The 20,330-nt window shown below is 36.8% G+C and overlaps 1 protein-coding gene across 1 annotated transcript in view; it reads right to left on the bottom strand.

Annotated features, from left to right (window-relative positions):
- Positions 1-2,631: 2,631 nt before the first annotated feature.
- Positions 2,632-20,330, bottom strand: part of TGFBI (transforming growth factor beta induced) — a 76,087-nt gene continuing 58,388 nt past the window's right edge. Inside the window, exons 13-17 of the mRNA XM_075209834.1 lie at positions 11,781-11,905; positions 9,975-10,077; positions 6,925-7,001; positions 5,449-5,473; positions 2,632-3,690 (exon numbers count right to left, since the gene is read on the bottom strand). Of these exons, the coding sequence (XP_075065935.1) occupies positions 3,650-3,690; positions 5,449-5,473; positions 6,925-7,001; positions 9,975-10,077; positions 11,781-11,905 (371 nt within the window). The 3' untranslated portion in view covers positions 2,632-3,649. The remainder of the gene's footprint in view (positions 3,691-5,448; positions 5,474-6,924; positions 7,002-9,974; positions 10,078-11,780; positions 11,906-20,330) is intronic.

Raw genomic sequence — 20,330 nt, 5'->3', positions numbered from 1 at the left:
CTAATTTGCACCCCTTACACATGGTGTGTTCCAGAGAACATTTACTCCTTTTTTTGCCTTACTTTCCTTAATGACTCAGGGCCCAGATGTTTATTAAAGCAGTAACTTTGTATTTTTTTCGTTTTGTGAATTGATAATCAATTTGTCCACTTTTGGACACACAAACAACCCCTGGTAGCCTCCAGTCAAAAGCTGGTTCTTGCTCAATCATGTTCTTTTTCCATAAATAGTTGGCTGCATTGCATGCTGTCCATTCTTCAATAGACTTTCATGTAGAAATAGCTATAACTTTCTACTGTAGAGCTATAGAGTCCTTCAGCTTTGAAAGCTACGGCAAGTGACCCCTATACCTTCTATATAGGTACGGCATTTTTCATTAAAGAGAAATTGTTCAAAGTAAAAAACCCCTGTGAATATTTTCACCTCATAACAAATAAATCTTAGTTGATCAGAGAGTTCTTGCGTGGACAATATTTTTTTAAAAAAAAGATACTTTATACACCCTGTTAAGTCAATCGCTCTTCTTTGTACTGTCTTCAGTTCCTAGAACTCTTTCATTGAATTGGTGCCAAAACATTAAACTGCATTTTCAAGGCCTCAGGGCTGCTATAAAAAAACTTCTCTCTTAAATTTTGTATATTACTTTTCAATGCAAAATAATATGCTTCTGGCTCTAAATGCCATGGACTAGCATTGCATACTATTGCCAAGTCTATGATCTTTAAAAGATACATCTCTGAATTAATATGAGAGGAAGATATCCAACCGGTTGCTTTTCAGGGCAGTTTACTGCTAATCATACAGTTCAGTTGTACAACTAGCCACATGTTCATGAAAGACAGTAGAAGTATTGGTTATTAGAGATTCATCAACCAAAAGCTGTTGAAAACAGTAAAGTTGGGTACACACTACAGAAAATTTCTCCTGATGTGATGTTACCAACGACTGAAAGTGCCGATGAGCATGCAGATTTATGTGCACACACCTAGTTGATTTAACTTCAGATCTGTGCTGTTCACCTGTCATAAACATCTGTTGAAAGTGACTCTGTAAACACTATGGATATATGCCTACACTGCTGGTCATGAGTGCATACACACCTTCACATTTGCCTGACATTGGTCCATCGCTGATAGAGAACAGTCGTTTATCGTGTGATTGGCACGATAGTTGGCTGAAAAACCTGTAGTGTGTACCCAGCTTTACTCTCAGACAGAAGGTAATTATTTTAGATCTGCTGTAAATTATAATTTCAGCGTAAACCTGTTTCTACAAAGCTAAACCACAATAAAAGAAAGACAACTCTTATTAAAATGTGTTGTTTATTTTCAAAATGTTATGAATGATGGATGGATGGCTGTGATGGATATCCGGTCAATGGCAAACAGTACAATGCTTTAATTCAAAATGACTCATTTGAAAATGAAGAAATAAAATAACAAACATATTAACTATCTTGCAAACATTCTAACAGAAAATAATGGGTACCCTGACTCTCATGATATTCCATTAAACTAGTAAAATGACACAGGGGAAAACAGAAATATAAAAATGCATAACATACAAAAAATGTCTAATGCTAATGATATTTTCAGTTTCAATTGAATTATTTTTATTCGTATTTGGATCGCATGATGTGTCAATCTCGGCACACAGGTGTGTTTTTATGCAGCCATAAATGAAAAAGATTGTATGCAATGTTTTATGATTAAATTACACACACACATGTAGATTTTAACTGTACAGATGTGAGTTTTGTGGGGATCTCATAGAATCATGCAATTACACTACACATGCTACAATCCAATTGTGTCAGAAGACAACATTTTGTAAATTATCCAATCAACATGTTATGCAATCGAATCTTATATTTATGATCAAATTATATCTAGTGAATCCAACACATGTTGGACCTGATTCATTAAGGGATGTAAACAGCATTTTTCTGTGTATAATCTGCACAATTTTCCGCGCATGCCCAGAACGGGACCATACCATACAGAGCGCAGCAACGTCCAATTCATCTTTGGGCGCAAAGGACACTTTCTACAGCATACGATGTCAAGGAGGGAATAGAGCGGGAAAGGGGCATTTGCACGTAGAAAGTGTACAGTAAGGGTGTGCCAATCTTCAAGCTCTGGGCACCTCAAAGGTCCTTTTATTTTAGCCATATCTCTTGCTCCAGCTACAGGTCTAGTTTGACTGACGATAACTAGTGATGACTGCTGTGTATGTATTCTGGGACATGTGTTTGCATTCAGAAGCAACTGTGAAAGCATATTTTAAGTACAGTAAAAAATAATTACATCATAGTAATAATTATAATTATTCTCATAGCAAAATGTAAAAAAACAAACTTTTTTTAGTTTTTATATTTTATCATTTTATCATGTTATTGTCATGACTATTTTATTAACATGAAACTTTAATTGTATAGTTTTCTTAATTTTTTGTGTGTTCTTTTGTGAGTTTATATTCCTCATGTGTATTGGACGTATCCTGCAGTGCCCTGTCTAGTAGAGTAGAGCAGACCTACACCCGTATTCATCACCAGACGTATCTTCACATCCACTCCTTGCTGAATACGGACGTGTATATACCCGATTCTCGTGTGTGGGATTTTTTTTTAAAAAAAAATTGCACATTATGTTCCTTAATGAATCAGGCTTGTTAAATTTTCTGTACAATTCAATCTAAATGTAATGAACTGCAGGTTCAGATTGTAACTTGCGTAGGTAATTTAAGATAAGCTTGCCAGTGTCACAGTAGTACCTAAAAGTGAAAAAGCTTCTTACACACTTAATTATTGTTCACACTAGGCCAGAATCTATAACCATGTACCCTCCCTGGATTTTAAGACTTACCAACCTATTTGTGAAATAAAATGCTTGTTTCCTGAACTATGCAATGTGTAATAGTTAACGCTTCCTGTAGCACTCCACTTATGACCTCAATGTAATTGAGTTGTGGCTTTACAGTGTTATCATTAAGTTGTCACATACCATGGTGGCAGCCATTTTGTCACCTGAACCAATATTTATGAAAACGCAGCTTACCAATTTACAATAACCACGGGCCACTATTAGAATATGTCACTAGTAAATATTAAACTGCAGGACTGTACAAATTGGCCACCTTCAGTTAATGTAGGCGACAGTAACACTTTATTTTTACTAATGCAAGTTTCAGGGTAAAGATAGGAATCCACTTAAATCTCTTAAAAGGAAAGGAATCCACTTTAAATCCACTTAAAGCAAATTTGTACTTTATGTTTTAGTACTTGTGCGCATGCTGATTTTGTTACATGGTAATTAAATGTATATGAATATGTTTTCACTTTAACAGGTACTGTTCCTTTAAGATTTCATTGGCTGCGGTACATAAACTGAATGCTATCCCAGGAAATAAACTATTTATTGTCAACAAGCATGGTTTCTTAGATCATTAACATGTGTATCTAGCACAAAGGCCTCAAGCAAGGATAACAGTTAAAATATTTTGGCTAGGTCTTTTAAAATGTTAACAAGGAAAAAAAAAACAAAGTCATTTTACAGACAAAAATGTAATAAAATGTGATTCTTGCTATTAAATACAAGGAGGCACTGATGGTAATGACTGCTTCTCGGTTTTCACCCCAAAGACTTCACTTCTATTGTTTAATTCTTGACATTAACCTTTTATATGCAGGCACTGAAAGAGAGGAGGTAGAGCTGAAACAGCTATACATACCATTACATACTGAGAAACATCCAGACAAACATCTATACACTATTGTGTCCTGACAAAATGGATGACCATTTAACTCTGCACATTTTCTTTGGTGATAGAGCATATCTGCCTACTCTCCTGGAATTCCCGGTTGGCTCCTAAATTTTGGGGAGTCCTCACGGACTCCTGGAATAGTAGGCAAATCTCCCGAAATTTGGCGAAATTCACAGCAGTGAATGGAGGGGGTGGAGCTTAATTGTGTCATTAAGCTCCACCCCCTCCGTTCAATGCCGTGAATTTCGGCCTTTTTATAGTGGGGACAGGGCTATGGTGACACGTAGATTGCTAGTTCCACGTTTGGCTGTAACTATAGGGCTTCTTTATTAAATACCATAGAATATGTGTAGCTTTTTTTGGGGACATGAATGGACATCTTTCAATAGATCATATCCAGAATGTCCTTAAAACACATATTTTGAGGTTAGCATAGAGGGAATAATGTACTCTTTACTGTAAAATAGAAGTCCCAGAGGAGTACTGTGAAAAGCAGTGTTTGAGGTGCAGAAATTTTGGAGGTGATGTATATTAACTCTAATTTTCACTATGAGTTTTTTTGTTTTGTTTTTTATAAACAAAAAATTCAATTTGGAACAAGTTGCTTGTACGAGGTCATCCTCAAACACGGACTGTGTTACCTTTATTGAGGATACTGTACATACATGTCATTCCTGTATTATAAAGTGATATTTTACGAGGTCATCCTCAAACAGGGACTGTTTTACCTTTATTGAGGATACTGTACATACATGTCATTCCTGTATTATAAAGTGATATTTTACGAGGTCATCCTCAAACAGGGACTGTTTTACCTTTATTGAGGATGCTCTACATACATGTCATTCCTGTATTAAAGAGTGATATTGGCAATTATTTGTCACTCTTATAATATCTTACAGTTTATACTATTTATCTATATCTATCTAAACAGAATATTAAACAAGAGAATCATTATTTCTAAACTTTTATTTATATAGCATCTACAGATCATTTTAGCAAACTGAAATGTATTTATATATTTACAAGATTTTCAGATTTTTTTAGAACTGTCCACGACTATCAGAGACATGTCATGACATCTCGCTTTGTTAACATTGATCATTTCACAGAACAATTCATGGGTATATGTTTATTAAACTGTGGGTTTCACAAAGTGGAGATGTTGCCTATAGCTACCGATCAGATTCTAGTTATCAATTATTTAGTACATTCTACAAAATGACAGCTAGAATCTGATTGGTTGCTATTGGCAACATCTCCACTTTTGTAAATCCGCAGTTTAGGAAATATACCCCATAGTGTTCAGTGTAATAAAGGTCATTCTCACTATGCATTCCTGTATCTCGGGCTTTGCAAATGAATATGTATTGGAACCAAGCAAATTGTAACGTTAAAGAAATGCTTAATAAACATCTTATGACAGGGTTCGTAATGCATCATGGTTTTACAAGAAAGTTACAAATTTGACATGACTAGATACATCTGGCCAGCAACAAATCGCTGGAAAATATTTTAAGTTTTAGAAACTATTTTATAATTTCTGCTATTTCAGTAACAGTCGTAGTAACATCAATTAACAATCAGTATTTTATCTCAACTTCCTAATTTATATCAAAGTTAGAATCGTCACACACAAATAGAATTTTACAAAGCTCTTAAAGTATCAATACATAAATGGTTTACCTAATTTGGCATTTCCTTGAGACACCTGGAAAGAAAGCACACATTTTTGTAAATGGGATTATTTGACAGCAAAACAATGACACTCCATCACATGACTGATGACTCAATATTGTTCTATGCTCTGGTCTGGGAAAGAATGTCTAACATTGATAACAGCTTTTGTTCTTAATATATACTACAACAGTCTGACATTCCATGCCATGCTAGTAACAAACACTGCAACAATGAACAGCATAACCTACCACTTGTGTGCTTAAACATTATATATACAAGTTTATTTACACATTGGCTTGGTTCTACAGCTTTACAAATAAGACCTCAAACTGAGAACAAAGTTACTTAACTCATATGAATGAGATCATATTACATGGTCTGTGGTTAATTTAATTGCTGTTTTCTAAGCAAACATCAACATACGTGATCTACTTTCCTGGAAGTGTCCCTATTTTTTTGCTTCTACTTGTAAGTATCTGTTTTATATAAGCCTGCTCATGTGTCACAATAGCCAAATGAAGGGGCAAAAAATTATGTTGACTTAGCGGTGATGTGAATAAATAAAAAACACCATTTTGCACATTTCAATAAAGGCAAAAAGCTCATTGTATTTATTGCCAAGTAAAACATCAGTGAAGTATGTATCTCCTTGTCTCGGGCACTATCTTTATGTAGGGGTGCAGGAAAAAGATATTAAAAGTTCTATCTCAAACATAAAGGAAATTGGCAGCTAATAGTTAAAGCAATAGTGGGCATTGAGCTACCTAATTGCCCCAAATATTGGTTACTAAATGACAATAAAATGACCATCTCCCAATATACAAAATCAACAGTTAAAAATCTCATTAACGCGGCAAAGGCCGTGATTCCAGTCCATTGGAGATCACCGAATATCCCTACCATTAAAGAATGGTTTTCCCGTTTGGAATTCTACAGGATAATGGACGATACACTGTATTCATCAATGGATAAACATAGGGAATATTATCTTGTATGGCTTGAATGGCTCGAATTCAAGAATTCACCATTATACTCTCAGTGGATCAACTGAACCCTTCTACCCCCACCCCAGCCTTGCCTTTCCCCTCCACCCGTTACCCATCTTTCATCTTCCCCCATCCCTACATGTCTTACTACTAAACAGCATTTTATATGCTCGATAGTTGTCCCCCTTTTTTGTTACTCTGTAACACCTTCCTTTTATTGTTCAATGCAAGCCATGGATGTTTGTAAAAGCTGTTTATATTCTAATAAAAATTACAAAAAAGATTTACAAAAAAAATAAGAAAATTGGCAGCAACCAATATATTTGTACAGAAATAAATTACACCATTACGCCATTTTGTAGATCATGATAACTAGATTTCCAGAGTTGACACCTTATGTCCCTAACAGACAATATGTGGTACATAATGGCATGTTACTGCCAAATCTTTGCTTATTCAAGTACATTTTCTTGCATACTTTGCATAGTGACATTACCTTGGCATATGCAGCAGCATGCCTTAGGATATTAAGCCCAGAGTCTGAGAGCTCATCTCCTCTATCTTGGAACTTTGCTGAAAAAATGTTGAATAAAAATATTACATGATTTGAAAATAGATTTATTTCATGTTTCAGAGTACTAAAATATGTTGACTTATTACTGAACGATGTGAATGTAATTGGAAAGCATGTTCAAGTCTTACGTACCACAAGCAGGCAGAGATTTGTGAAATTATGCATGATATTTTAGGAGTGTGATGAAGTAAAACATTGGGATAAAACACATTACATTGAGTCTATGCTTCCTAATATACATACCACCTTTTTTTTATATTTCATGACCGAGCCATTGATCATGCCCTTGCAATGTCCCCTGTTTAGGCCCACTTTTGGCCATATATCATATACTAAAATTTTTATGGCTGTTATCACATGTGGTTTGTTTGAGAGGCATCTTGGTATCAGTAGCTGATGAGGAGTGCTGCTGTTGTATTGCCAATTGGAGGTTTATTGGGGTACCTCTTGATAAGTTAGCTCTCAATTTAAAAACACATATGTATGGCCCAATATACAGACTCCTACTGCTTACAGTTAGGACCACCCTATTAGCAGAAGCGCCGTGAAGTGGAGGGTGGCTTTCCATACATTTGCAAATGTGTGCAACTGAGATTTCTGCATTTTTATGTACAAGCAGAAATAGCAGCTCCTTTGCTGTCTAGAGCAGTATGCTGGGGGATTATTCTCTGGATTTGTTCCTTTCAGGATAACCCCGCTCTTTCAAGCACCTGCTATAAGCCTATAAATTGACTGAGCAACTTCCATTTCTGTATTGTTTGTTATCACATGTGGGTGAGCTATTGGGAGTGACTTGTTTTCAATAATCTGACCTTCAGTGAGAATAGATAACAATCACACTTCATATTTAGTGTTTCGTGTGCTTTCCAGGCTTATGTATCAGCAAAAATTATTTTATTTTTATTATTATATTATTATTTTATTTGAAACAGATGTGAATCATTTTTGTATATTGGATAATTTTTTGCAGCTTTGGATACATGTGCCAACTCAGTGTGAAAGAAGGTTCTAAGGAATAAGACAATGCTAGATTGTACAGATGGAAAGTTGCAGCAAAGCCTTCAATCTGGCATACAATGTACATGTGTCATGATGGCTCAAATGGTCTTGCTTTATTTATTGAGTAGATATGCATCTGTTACGAGTGAACTGGATTTCATTGATTCTCAGCTTTGACCTGGAGAATGCCAAGTACCTTGAATAGTTGAGACTAATGGTTTCAGCATATTTTGTGAAGTTTCAAAACTGCCAGCTCAATCACTTCTGAGTCAGCCTGACATACTACTACTAGGTTCATCCTTTAGTAAATAGATCACAATGAAATGGACCTATTTGTGACTGTATTGCAGTTATTGTTTACTTAGAGTAACAGATGAAAGTCTTTTCTGTTTTTGTACTTGGGGCAGAATAAGTGGTGTAATAGTTCTGTCTGTTAATTTCTTCTAAATGGACAAATATGTTTTTTTTATAGGAAGACAGTCACTGTCCTTTTCAAACCTTGAACCTCCCCTCACCATCAGCTGTTGTCTACAGTCTGGGCTAAAGATGCTGACAACTTGGCTTACAGGCATTTTGAAAATATTTACTTTACATTTTTTATTTATTTGAATGAGTAATTTTCTCTCATGGAATTCTTCATATCTAGATGGAAAGCTTGCGAGCCTCTTACCTCTCTGTTTGTCTGCATTACCCAGTATTACTATTACTGTCTTTGTTCCCAATTGTAAAGGGCTATGGTATATGTTGGCACTATATAAATAAATGTTGGTAATATAGTTCAGTTCAAAAGTGGCAGCTTCTGAACCTGTTTAGCTTTACGTTTGCCAGGTCAGCCAATTGAGATATGACATATAAAATATACCCACTGCATGGCTTAACTGCAATTGGTTTCATGTTGCATACCGGACGCTTTTACCATCCAAACATGGAGACATGGAGCACGTGTGTAAACTAACTGTAGCTCAACCCAGTGGCAGATTCAGATTGGGGGTGATCGGGGTTGTCACCTTCTCAGAGTGAAGGAGTGGGCAGAGCTCTGCTAAATCGCTCATCCCCTAAAGATAAAATATAGATCCATGCCTGGCTCAAGCATCTGCCTGTGTATTAAATGTGTGCCAGGATTTACATGGCTAATATGGCAAACATGCAAAAGATATAAATATGACACGAACACACAATACACACAATACATAGAAATACATACAAATAATGCACAGCAGCCATATTTTCAATTTCATGTGTGGCAGATTTTAAAAATCCTATAAAAGTGAATACGTGATAAACAATTAGATCAGGGGAGCTTACACATGTATTTGCAAGTATATGCAGCTAGATATTCTGCTTTTACTGTTTTAAGGGCAAGTTTTACAATGTGTCTTATTTTGCTGGCTGGCAACTAAGTGCCGGGGGTTTGGTTTCTTTATTTATTGACTTGTAGTGAGCTCCTCCCTTTTCCAGCATCTACCAATTATAAACTGATTGAGAAAATTGATTTATTTTATTTTGATACTGCAGAGTTGCCAATCTACTTCACTTTTCCAAATGAATTCAATTTGTATTTTCTGATACAAAATTAGTGCTGAAATATTAAAATATTCTTTTCTAAAATAAATTTGAATTTGTAATGTAATATTATTTCAGAAACACAGGACCAATTTTTTAACACACAACAATCTTTTTCTAAAAAAAAAAAAAAATGAATAAAAATAATACTATTTTGTAACACAAAATCTGTTTTAGTTGGATTTTTCGCATCTTTAGTAATTTTACTTTGTGGCACAACCACCGATTGTGGGCAAGCTTATTCTTAATAATCTAGAAGTGGCTGATTGACACCCCAGCTGGAAATCCCATAAATTTGTTTTGGGATTACCATTCAAATACTGCAATAGAAATGGAGCTGTATGACACAATTGCACATTTCAAAATAACATAATCAATAAAGCAAACTAATAGCACTCATAAAAACTTACATGGCAGCTGTAGCACTGTGCTGATTGCATGGACAACACCATTTGTCGCCATCATGTCTGCTTCAGAAACAGGTTCTTTATTGACATGCAGTGTTGCATTTTTCTGCAATATTATCACATGTTATTAAGTATGCTTTTACATTTCATAGCTACCCATATTAATCTATTGTATGCTTGGAAACTTGCAGGATACATAAAAATGTATTAACATTGCATGCTTTCTTTTTGTGTAGCTCAGGCCTGTCCAACCTGTGGCCCTCCAGGTGTTGTGAAACTACAAGCCCCAGCATGCTTTGCTGGTAAACAACCAGTTTATAGCTGTAAGGGAATGCTGGGACTTGTAGTTTCACAAACATCTAGAGGGCCGCAGGTTGGACAGGCCTGGGGTAGCTAAATCGATCTGCAATGCACATGGAAACTTACTGGATATACTGCTCGCAGACAACAGACCAGTGCACTTTAAATCCATTTTATAAATTATTTGCTCTTCACCATAACTTATTGTGGAATCATTTACAAGAGTATTGGCATGTAAACTATAGAATTATTGTACTTTGAAACATAATTGTTTACTCCCCAGGAATATGTACTGGGGACTCCCAAATTATGGCAGGTTTACTGGACTTCTGGAAAGGTTTTTCCCCCAATTTCTGGGAAATTTCACCTAGATCTGGATGACCATGAAATCTCCCTGGAAAACAGGAAAATATAACTCTTCATCCTTCCCAGGAGAGGACAGGGATGGAGTTGGACGATGCATGTAGCAGGGAAATTTGGTAAATTTAGACAAAGAAAATTACAGGGAAATTTGAGATTTTGACCAGAAAAAACAGATAAGAGACTAGGAAATTGGGAATGTGAAAGTGGAAACTGACAAATAGGGGCGCTTACCTGCCTGTAAGGTGGATATGTACGTGCCATAATGACACAATCCACATAATCAAGCAACCTCCACCTTAACGAACACTGAATGGGCAGAGGCGTGATGACACAACTGCTGTCATCAAATCACTCTCCTCTCTTCTTATCATACCTCCCCTCCCCATCTCATGGGCAGAAGGTTTGATAGGTAGGCAAGTATGATTTATAGATGTACAATGTCATTTTATAATAGATGAGAGAAAACAAGTTTTTCTCCAATTATTATTTACAAAGTGAATGATTAAAATCAGGAGTGAAAACTTCTTACACTAAAATGTTTCTCCATTTTTACCATTATATTCTTTCTACTACTTCTCCAATACAAGGGGCTAACTAGGGGCTGCAGAGCCCAACAGCAACATTTTAAGGCCCTCTGCTTCACCAGTCTCTTCCCTCTCAATTTTCTCTGCAAAAAGAATTGCCTGCGACCTGTACACCCCATAGCCACAAGCACGTGACATAAGTCACCTGCATAAAGGACTTTCAACAGGATATGTGCATATCATTTAATAATATGATGGTTGTGGCTCATTAGATAATCCTATTTTATTATATGACATATCTAAACAATTGTCTTCATAAAATTGGTTGACAAATGTACAGAAAACAATGCAAAACTAGCAATATGTAGTCCTAAGGCATATGTGACATTTTGAACCATGATTATGAGATTTCAATTAATAAAGTTTGCAGCAATATAAAAAATACATATGCACATTTTTTTAGAAATATTATCCTATATATATGTTAAATAGTAACACATACTTTATGCTGTAACCTAATGTTTGCACTAAATAAATATTAATGAAATATATTTCAGTGTTGTATTTATTTTAACTATTTAATACATACATTGGAAACAGAATATCAAAATAAACAACTTACAGAACTAGTTTCCAGCTTTTCTCCCTGCAGCGACTTTATCCTGACAAGTTGACTAACTGCCCCACTGACCAGGATCTCATCACCAATGTGATATTTCAATAGATTAGAAAGGTCTTTGGCATTACCTTGAAAGTAATAAAACATGTACATGAATATTTTCTGGAATTAAAAATAAAAAGTATGTAATATGGAAACGCTTTCAAAAGAACAGCAGGAGGAAAAAGAAAATACAATAAAAAAAACAAAAGAAAAAAACAGATTATATGAGTATAAAGTAGAGACTAAGCTGATATAATCATTCTTATTGTTCCAAATATTTCATCACACACTACCTTTCCAAAGAGGCCACATTGACAATTCAGCATATTCCGGCTACATATATAATTTAGCTGGCAACACACTAAGATCAGGTGAGCCAATATTAGGCATACAATGCATATCTGATGGTGACTGGAGAACTAGGTTGTCTCGTTCATTAAAACTACGCTCATTATTGTTCTATTTGTAAAAAAAAAAATTGTGAAATCCCTACTATTATTACCTATTTTTGGTACAATATCCACAGTGCTTTGCTTCTTTATAATATAAAGTTTGTATTTATTTTAAACAATAATATCAGAAACACATTTTGCACCAGATAGAAGTCACTCAGTTAAAACAAATAAAAAGTGGAGCTAATTTATAACAGGACATAGACATATAGCTTCCTCTCTGGACTTTTCTGGATATAGGTCTCTTTTGTTGACCAGGCGTGTTTATTTTGAGATGTAAGGCTAGATTCATTAAGGAAAGTAAGCATAAAAAAAATGAGTAACTTTGCACCTTGGCAAAACCATGTTGCACCGGAGAGGGAGCTACATTTAAAATATGGGGACAGATTTATAGTTGGGGTAGGGCATGTCCTTGATCAACTTGAAATTTTAATGGAAAAATAAAGTTATCTCATATTTATGTGTTACATGAAAAAACAGCCAGTATTTAACTTATGTGCAAAATAATAAACTAATATCCACCACTTGCATGGTAACATGGTTTGTCCAGGAGAAAACGTACTAATTTTTCTTGCCTTATTGAATCAGGCCCGTAGTGTCCAATTTTCAATAATACTTAGCAGAGACCCTATTTTTCCTATGTGTTCCTAACTGTATGTTTATATTTCTATAAATAAGACTAAAGCATGCAGTGAACTGTTCAACTGTTTAGTCTTTGTGTTGTGTACTTTTTATTGATTTATTAAGTTATTTATATAGCGCCTACCTATTACAAACTGTTTTATAAAGAATATTTAATTCACATCAGTCCCTGTCAAGTTGGAGTTTACAATCTATATTCCAGTATGTCTTTGGAATATGGGAGGTAACCAGCGCACTCAGAAGAAACCCACACAAACTTGGGCAGAACATACAAACTCCACACATATGCAGCCCCGGTTGGAATCAAACCCATGACCCCACTAGTGTGAGGCAGCAATGCTAACCACTGTCACTGTGGACCTCAGGACATGTTGTTGGTTTGTGTGTATGCTTACAGAGAAAATACTTTATCTTCTCTTTAAAGCTACATGAGGTCTAATAAAACAGGAGACACATGTATCACAATAACTTTATGGCTATTAGATAAATATGTTACAGGTAAAAATCCTTATTAATTCATTTAGATAAAGAATGTGGCTCCTCAAAGTATTCCGTTTAGTCATGTATTTAATTATCTTGTAATATTTTCTGCAATCTTTGCACTTCCAAAACTTTTGAGGATATGACATCTACCATTAACTTTTTTACGCAACCAATTTTAACTGTGTTATAATGTTTTCCTCCCACCTTTCTCCATTGATTTTCCAATTTCAATGAGCTGGGCTGAAATTATTACTAATTAATAGATGTTAAATTGGTAATTTAACTGCTAGTTAGTTCAATTGGAAAATTGGCTGTGAATAAATTGGCTGTGAATAAATTGAGGCAGACCATTGTGTATGAGGGGATATGGGTCTTATTAGAAGGTAGGTCATTGAAAGGAGGAGATGGCTCAGTGGTTAACAACTGAATTAAATTGAGAGACTTAGCTACATACAATACGACTGATGATCTACTACCCTTGTAATATATGTATGAAACAGAGGATTCAGCAGTATGACGATGCCAGCAAACATCAGAAGAGGTTCATCACTTATTAATAGGACTGTCCCCTTATTTTCCTGTCTCTTATGTCTCTGCCCTAGTTATAACATTGGCTATGAGACCACATTTTATTGGCCAGAAGGCAAACCTATTTGTCAAACCCACATAAAATCAATTTTGTACCTACAAAATATCAAATAAGGATTTATCATAGGACTTAATAAAAAAAATAAAAAACAATAATGATCAACAAAAGCACCCCCATTCTTGCTATATATGATTGGCTACAAACGAACCATACTCACCAACTCTCTCCGAATATCCGGGAGACTCCCGAATTCCGGATAGGTCTCCCAGACTCCTGGGAGAGCAGGCCATTCTCCCACATCCTGCCCACTTGCTAATGAAACAGGCAGGATGGGTGATTCCATGGCACGTTTGGCTGTCAATCACTTAAAGGTGGCCATGTCTCTGTGGCAAAATTACATCATTATGGCCCGAGGGCCTTGAAAAACTACGCGATTTGCTTTGCCCCATCCTCTTCCATCCTCACACCTCACCTCAACTACGGGATCTCACGGAGGGAAAGAGTGAAATGTTGGTAAGTATGAAAGCAATCTCACAAAAATTGCTAACCCATATTACCACTCTACGTTTGAAATTAGCTCTTGTATAAAGCCAATGAGCTTTTGTGAAGAATTAGACTTTAAATTTAATAAAATGTAACCTCTCCCCCAAATGACAGCGTCTGTTCGCGTAAGTTTTTTACAGACAGATGGAGCACATTTTACTGAGACAAACTGCCCAGGGAAGGTATGCCAGATTACACTGCACTCAATTCAATCCATACTACTATTAAGTGAGTTTTAGAAACTTACCTGCTCCTGTGCTGCTGATTCCTCTCTCTCTGTGTACAGCACAGCACTTCCTGGTTAGGGCAGTCACATTATCGTGTCTGGGAGGCGGTATATACTGTCTGCAGAGGATATAAGGCTCACCTTGATATTGCAGCTGTGTCAGAGCAACAAGTTACCACTTGGCGTCTGGCTCTCCCTGTGTACCCCTGTGCTGCCTTCTGTACGTCACCTATGCTGCCTGTGCTCCTGTGTATCTGACCTGGCTATCCATGCTGACTACTCTGCTGTCTGTGCACCTGTGTATCCTTCCCGGCTATCCATACTGACTACTCTGCTGTCTGTGCACCTGTGTATCCTTCCCGGCTAGCCATACCGACTACTCTGCTGCCTTTGCCTCTGTGTATCTGACCTGGCTATCCGTACCAACTACTCTGCTGCCTGTGCTCCTGTGTTTCCGACTCGGCTATCCATACTGACTACTCCACTGTCAAAGCTCCAGTGTATTCAACTCAGAGACTCTCCTGTGTGCGGTACTTTTCAGTGTATCAGACCCGGTGTTCCACTGAATACGGTTTAGGATTCTTGTGTGTGTGCTCTACCACATCAGCAACTAATCCTGCTTTGCCTTGCTGTACTACACTACCGCTACAGAGTCTGCTCTCCCAGGTTCAACCTGATCTCTTACCAACTGTCTATCATCTATCACGTCAGTGGGCTAACTTAAGGGCCGGGCCCTGCGGACCTCTGGCAGCAAAATCCATCCCGCTTTGCGGCGGCTCTTGGTAAAGACTGGGGGTTCGTTAGACTCTGCGCCTTGGGAAGGCCAGCGCTAACACTGACTGATAGAAATCTTCTGATAAACGTAACAGTGAGGCATTGTGGCCAGGAGGTGGCTGTTGGGTGGGTTTCCCAGCCATGGGTATGTCGGTTATTTGGAAGCCTGAGCAGAACATGTATAGGTAATACTTAATTTGAACAATCCTTTTCACACATGAGCAGAATCGCAGTTCTCTGTCAGAAAGTTTTGATCTTCTTTGCACATAATGCCACATTGCACTAGGGATGGACTGACATGAAAGGAAGAGGATAGAGATAAACACAAATCTATATAATTGAAAACTGTTTTCGGAATAGTGAGATAATTAGATACACATGGAACTGCCCTTATTACAGTGAGCAGTGCAGTATGTCTTAGAAATAAGTGGAGAATCTGTGCTATGTTGCAACATCCATATTTAGTTTAACTGTGAAATGCTCGGCATATTTAAATGTATTCCGTAAAAAGACACATAGGGGTAGATTTATCAAACCTTTTAAAAAGGCAGTGGGGGTGTTACCCTTATCAGCCAATCAGATTCTAGTGATTATTTTCTCAAATGTATATTCACTTATCGTTTTTAGAAGGTTTGATAAGTCTAACACATAGTGTCACACTATGTTGTACTTCTCAATAGACTATACTTCATTTGTATTTCTGGTTTACCTAGTAAAGAAGAAAATATTCTTTGGCATACATTGTCTAATGTAAAATAGAGACTAGCCATACTGTGTGAGAGCATGTGCAGTGTATATGTGGTTAATACTGAAGAAATAGATACATATACCATACTTGGCATATTTCTGTCAGTGTGAACATATTCTTTCAATCTAGTTCTGCTTTTAGGTCTGGGCCACAGCTTTATAGTCCTCTTTAATGTACACACTTTAATGGTTTCACCTTACAGGATCTAAGCAGACCTCTTGGTGTGCATCTTTATAGTCTCTTTCAGTAATGTCATTATTTCATTCTTAGATACAGATATTAACAGGAGCTAAACATATTAACACTTTCCTTATTAAAGTTGTCTAATAGCTTTACATTGTCCAGGAAAATTTTTGGTGCTTTAATTTAAATCTATTCTGAAATACAATATTTTTTTTTTGCATTTTCGTCTTTTTTTATATTACTAGATGGCTGTACATTTTCTAGTGCATGAAATACACAGAGGGGTAAACATTTTTTGTTTAACTTTATTTACAACCCACATGGTGTATTGCTTTGCTCTGAAAGGAAGAAAGCGGAATATGCTAGGTCTAGTCTCAATGAATGTCAGCTTGCGAGCAGGGCCCTTTTACCTCTCTGTCTGTCTGTATTACCCAGTATTGTTTTATTACTGTGTTTATTCCCAATTGTAAAGTGCCACGGAATTTGCTGCCGCTATATAAATAAAAGTTGATGATGATGATTGATTGATTGAAGTGTAACCAATTTAATTTCTGTTTAATACTGGACTATAGTGTATGGAGGGAGTTGGTCTTTAGGTGACTAATGTATTGCTGTGTGCAATCCATTCCTATAATAACTATGGAGTTTTTCGTTTTCTTAGATGTTTTTACAAGATATTCTAAATTGATAGCAGCAAGCAAGAGTAAATACACTACTAGTGGACTGCTATGATGTGGAGGGGTATTATATTTCCAAAATCTCTATTCACAGACATTCACAGAAACGAAAACCACAGACCAAGCCACGGCCACTGTTACTGTTAAATTCTTCTCTCTACACAAAGAGAAGTTCCAAAAAGTAAATTAATCTATAATGTCTAGTGCGTTTTCAGTCTATGGCAAACTTCTACTTGCTGCAAATATCATCATCTACACTCTTGGAACTACTGAAGGGTCTCCAGAAGAATAGTCATCAAAGCCAACTGCAGAAGATCAACTTTTTATGACTTGTAATTAGAGATGGGCGGGCTCGGTTCCCAGGATCCGAATCCACCCGAACTTTGCCTATCCGAGTACCAAGCCGAGCAGACTCGGTACTCTCTCGCCCGAATGGTATCAAAATCGAGGCAAAACATCATCGTGACGTATTCGTATTTCAGACCTCGGTTCTCGCGAGATTTGAAAAGCATAAATACCCGCCTCCACAGCAATCCATCGCCATTTGACAGAGGGAGAGAGCAGGGTTAGGTCACAGGCTGTATTAGAGCAGGGACAGAGCAATAATTGTACATCTTATTCTTTGTATTATTATTTCATTTGTAATCTATTCAATTCTATTATTAATTCCAATTCTATTAGCAATTGTTAGAGCAGGAAGAGAGGAGGATAGAGGAGGAATTTTTTTTTCCAATTTTTTGCAGTACAAGTGCTTTGGGGTGTCCCATATTCCCCAGTGTGGAACACTAATTTTTCTGGCTGTCAAAAGTGATATTTGTCAGCAGTATCTAATACATTATTTTGCACTACAAGTGCTTTGGGTGTCCCATATTCTCCAGTGTGAAACACCAATTTTTCAGGCTGTCAAAAGTGATATTTGTCAGCAGTATCTAATACAATATTTTGCACTACAAGTGCTTTGGGGTGTCCCATATTCCCCAGTGTGAAACACTAATTTTTCTGGCTGTCAAAAGTGATATTTGTCAGCAGTATCTAATACAATATTTTGCACTACAAGTGCTTTGGGGTGTCCCATATTCCCCAGTGTGAAACATTGATTTTTCTGGCTGTCAAAAGGGATATTTGTCAGCAGTATCTAATACAATATTTTGCACTACAAGTGCTTTGGGGTGTCCCATATTCCCCAGTGTGAAACATTAATTTTTCTGGCTGTCAAAAGTGATATTTGTCAGCAGTATCTAATACAATATTTTGCACTCCAAGTGCTTTGGGCTCATTAAAATGGAATCAAAGCAGTCCACATATGAGCAGAATCAGTAAGCAGGTGCTGGCACCAGTCCTGATGGTGGCATTCCCAGTACGTCATCTGGTAAAGCCAATTAAAAAGTACATAGGGGGGTATTCAATTGTTAGCGTTAACGGGGAAAAACGAGCGCTCAAAAAATCTTAGCGTTAATACGGTAATTACTCGCTCAATTTAAGCTCGCAAGCTGAAATTCCGCGAGTAAACTACCATATTAACGCTTTTCGCGCGCAATATTACCGTATAAACGGTAATATTTTTTGAGCGCTCGTTTTTTCCCGTTAATGCTAACAATTGAATACCCCCATAGTCTTTTTAAATCAGGGAAAACAAGACGCACCAAAAAAAATGTTACCGTGTTGAAGCGAAAAGAAGTGTAACTGAGGAAAAGTTAACTGCCGATATAAAGTTGCCAACATGCCATTCTACACACACAGTGGAAAATAAAGAATGAGGCCTTCGCCTTTCTGTATTAGTGCCAGATCAAAAAATGTTACTGAGCCTTCTTCTTGTACGGTCACTCGTGACCAAGCAAGACCAAGTAAAAGTGGTGCACAACTACTGTTACGCGGGAAAGCCGAGCTGCAAGAAAACAGTAAGGCATTACAGGATAATGTATGCTCTGAATCAGAAATGACACCAATCCCTGTGGAGAGTCCGTCCACCAGTGGTATGTCTAGTCGTGAGCATTCTGATAATGTACCCATAAAGAAGGTTCCTTTCAGCAGTTCTGCTGATGTCTGCCTGAACAGCCCGACTGTAGCCGGTGATACACCAATTGAGGATGCCACTTTGGAATTAGAAGAGGATGAGGGGGAGATTTGTGTAGGCGACGAGGGCGCTAATGATGATGTTGATGATTATGATGCAGACAGATACCAAATTGCCTTTCTCAATTTCTATTTATATTCTAGATTATATAACGGCTGAATAGTTTTCTATTTTACTCCTAGTGGAGAGAGGATCTGATGCAGACAGATACCAAACTGCCTTTGTCCATTTCAATTTATATTGTACAGTCTATAACGGCTGAATTTTTTAGTATTTTCTACAAGTGGAGGGGGGCCTAGAGAGACAGAAACCAAACTGCCTTTGTCCATTTCTTTAGATATTTAACTATATGTGTAGGGTGTAATAGACACCCAAAGACGATGGCTGCATTGCCAATATGTATAGATGGAGAGGAAGACAATCTGGTTTGTGTGTAGAATTAATGACGGGCTACCAGGAATTTTTTTCATAACTATATAGCTTTACAATTACATTACTTATCCAAGAAACAGGTGGAGCACTAAATTTGGTTATTTTATGCCCAAAAACATTGATTTTTAAACAAAACTGCAAAACAAAACCAAACAAAACCAAAACCAAAACACGCAAGGTCGGTTTGGCAAAACCAAAACCAAAACACGACGGTAATCCAGATCCAAAACCAAAACCAAAACACGGGGGTCAGTGAGCATCTCTACTTGTACTGCATCCTGTCATCTTTTACTTGTTTCTTACAACAGCTTTCCTCAGCTCTCTGTTTCTTTTATTTCTTTCTCACTTTCCGTCTCTTGTTCATCAGTTCAACATTTCCTGTTTCTCATTTTCCTTCTCTCTTTTCTTTTACTTGTTAATCCTCTGTCATTCCTTCACTTCCTGTTCAGTTTAATCATTATTTTCATCTCTTTCATATCAACTGTCACCTTTCATTCTTTTTCTCCTCGATTTTCTTTTTCATGCGTTTTTCACTGTCTCCCACTCATTACTGTTCCCCTCCTATTTAGAATTGGTGAGCAGTGCTACTTAAGTATCTTGCAATCAACAGTGATGCAGAAAGATGTATCGCTGCTATTCAAGAACACTTACCTGCCATGAGAACCTCTGTAAAAAACCCTCTATGCAA

This window comes from Mixophyes fleayi, chromosome 4 (genome assembly GCF_038048845.1).
Source record: "Mixophyes fleayi isolate aMixFle1 chromosome 4, aMixFle1.hap1, whole genome shotgun sequence".
Taxonomy (NCBI): domain Eukaryota; kingdom Metazoa; phylum Chordata; class Amphibia; order Anura; family Limnodynastidae; genus Mixophyes; species Mixophyes fleayi.
This window is presented reverse-complemented; position numbering and strand designations above follow the sequence as displayed.